We start from the raw sequence: 7,076 nt of genomic DNA on the forward strand, positions 1-7,076 counted from the left end.
AATAAAATAACACGGAAAAATAACTGGGAATAATAATACTGAAAAGCACATAGCACATATAACACATAACATACAATTGTTCCTATATATTGAACTCACTAAGCATCACTGCTTACCATATTAATGTTTAACAATTACAGGAGATAAGTAATCAGTATGATCGTATATTGTTCGAAGATTTAGAATAGTTTGTAATTGTACTTTTGTACTTTAGTTTAGGTTTGTATAAATTACAATATCCTGGGTAGTTATGTAATATATAACACTTTGTAATACTCGGTTTGTATCCAGTAGTTTATAACCTCTTTATCAATGTAAAATATTGTTTTTATGAATATGCAAGTAGCATGTTTTGGAGTAACTATATTGTCAAGTATGAAAGTTTGGGTCTTTCAGAAATACGAAAGTTTGGGTGTTTCAATCATGGTATTAGAGCAGTAGTTTAAGCAAACTAAATGCCACGGATTGGTATTTAGACTTAATTTATTGGAAGTTCAATATATGAACTGAATCATTATAAGTATATGGATACAAACCATAGGAAAGACTTAAGTGAAGTATTAGGTTATAATAAATCCTAATATTCTAAAATACAATGTTACTCCATATTATAGAGCGATGGATAAACAAGTAAGTAGTCATACCCCTGAGGTTGGTGGAGGCCCTCAACCTGAGGAAGTAAATACTCCAGTATCTCCTCACGAGGAGCGACTCTTAGGTATACTTACCGGTGTTATTCGACAGACTCTCGAAGAACACAAAAATAATGGTGATAAAGGAAAAGAGAAAGTCACTAGAGAATCTTCAGGAGAGAAGGCGAGACATCCCTCATTCAAGACTTTCAAGAGTAGTGGTGCTACGGAGTTTTCTGGTGTCCTTAATCCCATAGTTTTTCTAACTTGGATTTAGAACGCCGAGAAAGTATTTCGTGTCTCTCATGTGGATAGTGAAGACAAGGCTATCTATGCTTCTGCAATGCTCATTGGAGAAGCCTTGGTCTGGTTGGAAGCAACATATGAAGCTCTTAACGGGTATGACCTGGAGAATTTATCCTGGGAGTTGTTCAAAACTCATGTGCTAGAGAAGTATTGTCCTCTAGATATGAGGATAAGATTAGAGAAGGAATTCCTCGAGCTTAAACAGGGAGGAATAACTGTGAATGAGTATGAAACTCAGTTCAATCAAAAAGCACGATTTGCTGCAAAGTATATTCCAACTAAAGATGAGAAAATTCAGTTATTCTTAGAAGGACTACAACATGAAATCCATAATTTTGTAGCCAATCGGGATGTTTATTCGTTTGATAAAGCTGTTGAGTATGCTCAAAGGCGTGAGCATGACTTAGAGATACGTGGTGCCACTCTTACGGTTCCAAAGCATCCACGTACTTAAAGAACTGCTCCTATTTCCAATATTCCACCAGCTTAATCTATTCAAACTGATCCTAGCAAGCAAGCACAGTCTCAGAGTGCATTTCGTGGCTGTGGCAGGTCACAATCTTTTTCTATTCAATCGCCTTCATGTCGCGTTTGTGGAAGGAATCTTCCGGGCCAATGAAAAATAGACAAGGAATCCATTATCTGTTATGGATGTGGAGAAACTGGTCATATAAAGCCAGCTTGCCCAAGGAAGGATGTGACTTGCTATGCATGTGGTATTACTGGCCATAAGAAGCATTTCTGCCCTACTCTTACCAGCCAAGTGACGAGAAACCAAGCTCTTGTTCAACAATCAAAGGCTACTTCAACAAAAAAGGATGAGATGCCAAATGCTAAGGGTCGTGCATTTCAGATTACCATAGAGGAGGCATGCGAGGACTCAAATGTTGTGACGGGTACATTTCTTGTCAACTCCAGACCTGCTCACATCTTATTTGATTCTGGTGCCTCAGATTCTATTGTGTCTTCTAAATTTGCACATTCTTTTCAAATTGCTTACTATGCGCTCACACAACCATTTCACATAGATACTACGGGAAGTATATCATTATTTGCTGATAAAATCTATAGGGATTGTGTCATATGTCACACCCCAAAACCAAGAACGGCGGAAACGTTCCGGGGTGGAGGACGTCATGTATAGTATCACAACAGTGTAAAATAGTAAACAAGCAACAACATCATCCATTACATTATAAGTAAAGTTTTTAATACATATGTTCTTTCATTGTAATAAGACACCAAAATATATAATCAAAATAAAAGAAGAGACTTGTCTGCTCCGTCTTCTCAAAACCTAGCCACCGTACCTGTCTACTAATGACCTGAGAATACAAGTTATTTTGAAAGAGAGTATCAGCTTTAAAGCTGGTGAATTCATAAGTATTTAAGTGTCATTGTCTTGCTTTGAAAAGTTTTTATGAATGTCATGTAAAACCTTTAAGTAAGACAGTTGATATAAGTATGAAAAACCCTAAGAAATCCCTAATTTCCTACTAGTATGAAGTGTAGTCTTCTACCAAGACCCAAATGTTTTGTTATGACAATGTAGACTTCTACCAAGACCCGAATGTTTTGTTATGATAATGTAGTCTTCTACCAAGACCCGAATGTTTTGTTATGATAATGTAGTCTTCTACCATGACCCGAATGTTTTGTAAGTAAAATGATAGTGTTTCCTTCTTTTGACTACTACTAACAGTAATTAGTCTAACTCATCGTTTATGTGAATATATCACAAAATAAAGTAAATAGGAAAAATATAACCATGTAAGTGTTATTCCTGGATACCAGGACTAACACGCCATCGCAATAAGCGATATAAATATCCTAATGAACCTCCGAAGATGGTCCAATTGTCCTCTGTAGCAGCAGCAGGTTGGAGGAAGGGTTAGTCCCGTAGCCGACTCCTAATATAAGTGGTAACCTAATGATCCTCCGAAGATTTTCATCTCATCCTCTGTTGCAACAGCAGGATGGATGAATGGTTAGTTCTGATATCAAACTATCAATTATAAGTGATCACCTTAGACATCCGTAGATGTTCATCACCTAGTGGTGCTAACAGCTTGGTTCCGGAATGGTTAGTCTCGTCTAGACATCCCGTCGAACAGGGATAGGCAGGAAAATTTACACAGAAGGTACGAATAAATCTTCCTTATAACTCTAGGTACAAGTATCCAGGTAAGTGAATACAGGATAATGTATCTATGTAACAGTACTCATGTATGGTATTCATGTAAGCGTATTCAGATAAATGTATCTACGAAAACGTACTTATGTATCATGTAATCCTAGATAAATGTACTCATGTATCATGTAATCTTAGATAAATGTACTCATGTATCATGTAATGTACTGGTATAGACTCATGAATGAACTGACTCTTGTGTGATTCCTTGTAATAGGAATATTGTTTTGTATCTTCTAACTATCCCTATGATAATTAACTGAAAGGCAATTTTTGTTCAAGAAGGTAAACGTAATGGTTTTGCAAGATATCTAAGAGATTTGAATAATAATTAAGAGTGACTTGATGTCATGTTAATACACATTTCAAAACTAATACTTTTGTTATCAAGGTATTTTAAGATGGAAAACCATTTCATGCATCACATTTTGTAGTATGTGAAATCTGTTGGATGGAAACACAGTTATAAAATACATATGAGTGGTTTAATAACATGATGTTTTCTACTTGTATCCCCCCCCCCCCAATTAAAGCATTTAAAATCATTTAAAACATTGATTAGGGGTATGAACTCACCTGTAGATGGTGGTTTGGATGAACTGAACGTTGTAGGATTGTTAGGCATCAAGTAAGGACTTGTACACACACTACGATCCTAATGAACATATAATCACACATATATGCACTCAATTAGTCTCAAATTACTAATTGATAATGTTAAGACATCCTAGAACATAATAAACACTTTATATAAGTGTTATAATCCCTAAGGATTTCATCTAAGCTATTGTGGGACAAGGCACTTGGGTTTAGGGTTCCAAAGGACCCTATACTTGAGTTTACTCTCCAAATAACCTCACGCATGGAGTTTATGGTTGTAAACTCTTGAGTTTACGACCGTAAACTCCAAGACTTAATGTCCTTGGTTGTTTTGAGGTGTTAAATGATCCCTAGAAGTATTCCAACTTGGTGGTTTAATTCTTGGAAGGGTTTAAGGCATAGAAACAACCCTTTGAGGAGTTTACGGCCTTAAGGCCATTTCCTTTAGAGTTTGCGGCCGTAAAATCTTAAGGATGGGTGTTTTTGATGCTTTCAAGTCTCTTGCATATGTGGTATAGGTCTTAAACTTTTATTCCAAGCATATGAAAGCCTTAGGCACACTTTGGTGCCTTTGTTTGATGTTCACGACCCAAGAACCTTATTAGGGTCGTGAACTCACTTTGAGGGGTGTTTTTGATGTGTCTTGGTCCTTGATTTAAGTGGAAACAATTTCTAGCAATTGTCTAAGGCCTTAGGTGCCTTAAAAGCACCCTTTAATCCAAGTTTTTGGAGTTCACGGTCCAAGATCATCTTGGGCCGTGAACACCCATACATATGTGTTTATTGGTTGTTTTCTTGTCCCTAATACACTCCTATACAAGCCCAAAGTAGTATCATATCACGGGGGAAAGTCTAGGCATTGTTTCGGGAGTTTACCGCCCAAGAACACCATGGGGAGTAAACTCCTAAATCTAGTGATTTAGCCATCTAAATCATGTTATAAACACATATTAAGCTATTTTACACTACTAGCAAGAGATACTCACGTTTTGGGATAAAAACCCGAAGATCCGTGAGAGAGAAAATGGCTTTTCTCTAGTTGGAAATGTGAATAATGAATGAATTTGGTTCAGAATTCTATTTATAGTCCTGAGATATTTTTGGCAGAAAATATTTTTATTCCCGAAATGATCTCTAATATAATAGAGTGATGGAATATTAGAGTTGCACTAAACCCTAGTGCATCCACTCTCCTGATATCTCCTGAAGTGTAAACCCTGAATTACTCAAACTTACACGAAAAAGTCTGAAAATTAACTGTGACTGCTATAACTTCTATTGAAGTGATATAGTTTGTACAGAATGGAAATTTCGGGTTGTCACATCATAGAAATTAAAGGCTATAATTTTCTTGCTAACCTAATCCCTATCTCCTTACCCAACTTTGAAGGGTCTAATTAATGGTTTGGTCTAGGCTTTCAGTGTAATAGGTTCTTTTGAGTCAATACACAGTTTTTGGTAGTTTGTGTGTAGTTTACGGTTAGCTCAGAGTTTACGGCCGTAAGCCTGTTTACGGCCGTAAACCCCAGGCCGGCCCAGGTCCAATATATATAAAGGTGTGCTAGGTCTTTTGTCGGTTGTTGATGCCTCAGAGTTCACGGCTGCTTTAACCACAAGTTGTACCAGACATTATTCTAATAGAAAAACGTGTGCAAGCTTGTTATCGTTCTTGTTTCTACTTATTCTTTATTGTTAATTGATTGTATTTGCTATTTGATCACTGGTAAGATCCATTTCAGGACCTTACAATTGGTATCAGAGCTTGGATTGTATTAGTCAATTTTTTCGGATATGGAGCTTATCTGATCTTATTTTCGAAATATTTTTGCGTTTTTGGATAGATCTCTGAAAACGTAAGGGGGGGTTTGTTCTTCGCGTTTTTGATAAAAATGAGTTTTTGATCGAGTTTTGGAGCAAAAAGGGGCAAAAATCGATGTTTTTCGCGTAACCTGCAAAGAGTTTATGGCCTTTGAAGGGTTTACAACTGGAAATTGTTTACAGTCGCCGGAGTTTACGGCCGGAAACTATTTATGGTCGCTGGAGTTTACGGCCGTCGGTTTGCGGCCTCAGCTCGGTGGACGGCTTAGTGGTAGACGGCTCGGCATACGATTCGGAAGCAACAGCGCCTTCATAAAAAAACAGAACGAAATTGAGGGTGCCGGGGATCAAACTTGGGACCTCTAGATCAACAACACTCACGCCTTACCAACTCGGCTAGCAAGCCTTTTGTGTCATCTCTTCGAAATTTAAAACTTAACCTGTTCTTTTCGGTTTCTAATTTCACAAAGTGACACTTTTAACCCTAAAAATAAATTTCTTTCATTTTTAAATTACATTTTCAACCAAAATTTTAGCTTTTAATTTTTAAATTTCTAAATTGACTTTTTACTTAAATTTTTGACTTTGACTTTCAAGCTTGACATTTGACTTTAAACTTTGACCTTTTCGTTTAACTGTTAGAATTTCAAATTTAGCTTTTCGGTTTGACTTTTTAAAATTTGACTTTTAAGGTTGACTTTTGAGGTTTATTGTTAATGGACATTTTTAAATTTAAGTTTGACTTTTAAATTTGTGCTTTTAATGGCTTTTAAGGTCAACGAGGGAAATAAAGACATGAAAGAGAATCATCAAGATATGTTAAAACAAAAGTTCAACATGTTCAATTATGTCCCTGGAGAAACCCTGGAAGCTCAGTTGCAGCGATATACCACACTCACTTCTAAGATGAATATAGCTGGGATCTTCTTAACTAAATCTGAGATAAACAAAAAGCTACTGAATACACTTCTGAAATCATGGGATATGAACGTAGCTGTTATTAAGAAGACAAAAGATCTAAATCATCTTAGTCTTGCTGATGTAATTGAAGAACTTGATGCTTTGAAGTGTGGAAAAACAATGAGTTCTGAAAACATTCCGGTTACTTAAGTTACATGTACTCCAGCTTGTGAAACTACGATTAAATTTCTTCAGGAACAAATTGATTTATTAAAAAGAGAAGTTGAGGACCTGAGATATGAAGGATATCAACTCAGGAAAGGACAGAAACCCCTGAAGGCTGAATTAGAAGCAAAAACCAAGGACTTTAGGAAACTTCAGGAAGACTACAGTAATAAATGTGAAAACTATGACTATATCAAGAGACAGAATGTTGAGTTACTTACTGAGCTTGATACATTAAAAGGGAAATTTGAATCTGCCAATTTTGATATTAAAAAGTTTGATGTATCAAGCGAGGTAGTTTCCAATATGATTGACCATTGCCTGCAGTTCAAACAAAACCAAAAAAAGGGTTTAGGATCTGATAATGTACCTCCTCCTTCCAATCATGCATATCAATATCACCC

General features: G+C 36.3%; 1 protein-coding gene across 1 annotated transcript; it reads left to right on the forward strand.

Annotated features, from left to right (window-relative positions):
* Positions 1 to 618: 618 nt before the first annotated feature.
* Positions 619 to 1,392, forward strand: LOC145076347 (uncharacterized). Its single transcript, XM_079022255.1, has 2 exons — positions 619 to 678; positions 910 to 1,392. Exons 1-2 carry the CDS (start codon positions 619 to 621, stop codon positions 1,390 to 1,392), a joined length of 543 nt encoding a protein of 180 aa, XP_078878381.1.
* Positions 1,393 to 7,076: the final 5,684 nt, after the last annotated feature.

The sequence above is a fragment of the Lactuca serriola genome, chromosome 9, assembly GCF_051521515.1.
Source record: "Lactuca serriola cultivar US96UC23 chromosome 9, Lser_US96UC23_V15, whole genome shotgun sequence".
NCBI classification, from domain to species: Eukaryota; Viridiplantae; Streptophyta; class Magnoliopsida; order Asterales; family Asteraceae; genus Lactuca; species Lactuca serriola.

Excerpts from the sequence above, each read along its gene's own strand:
- LOC145076347 (XM_079022255.1), top strand. The coding sequence starts at position 619 with ATGGATAAACAAGTAAGTAGTCATACCCCTGAGGTTGGTGGAGGCCCT. Across the intron at positions 679-909 it reads GAGGCCCTCAACCTGAGGAA|AACGCCGAGAAAGTATTTCG; the intron begins GTAAATACTCCA and ends ACTTGGATTTAG.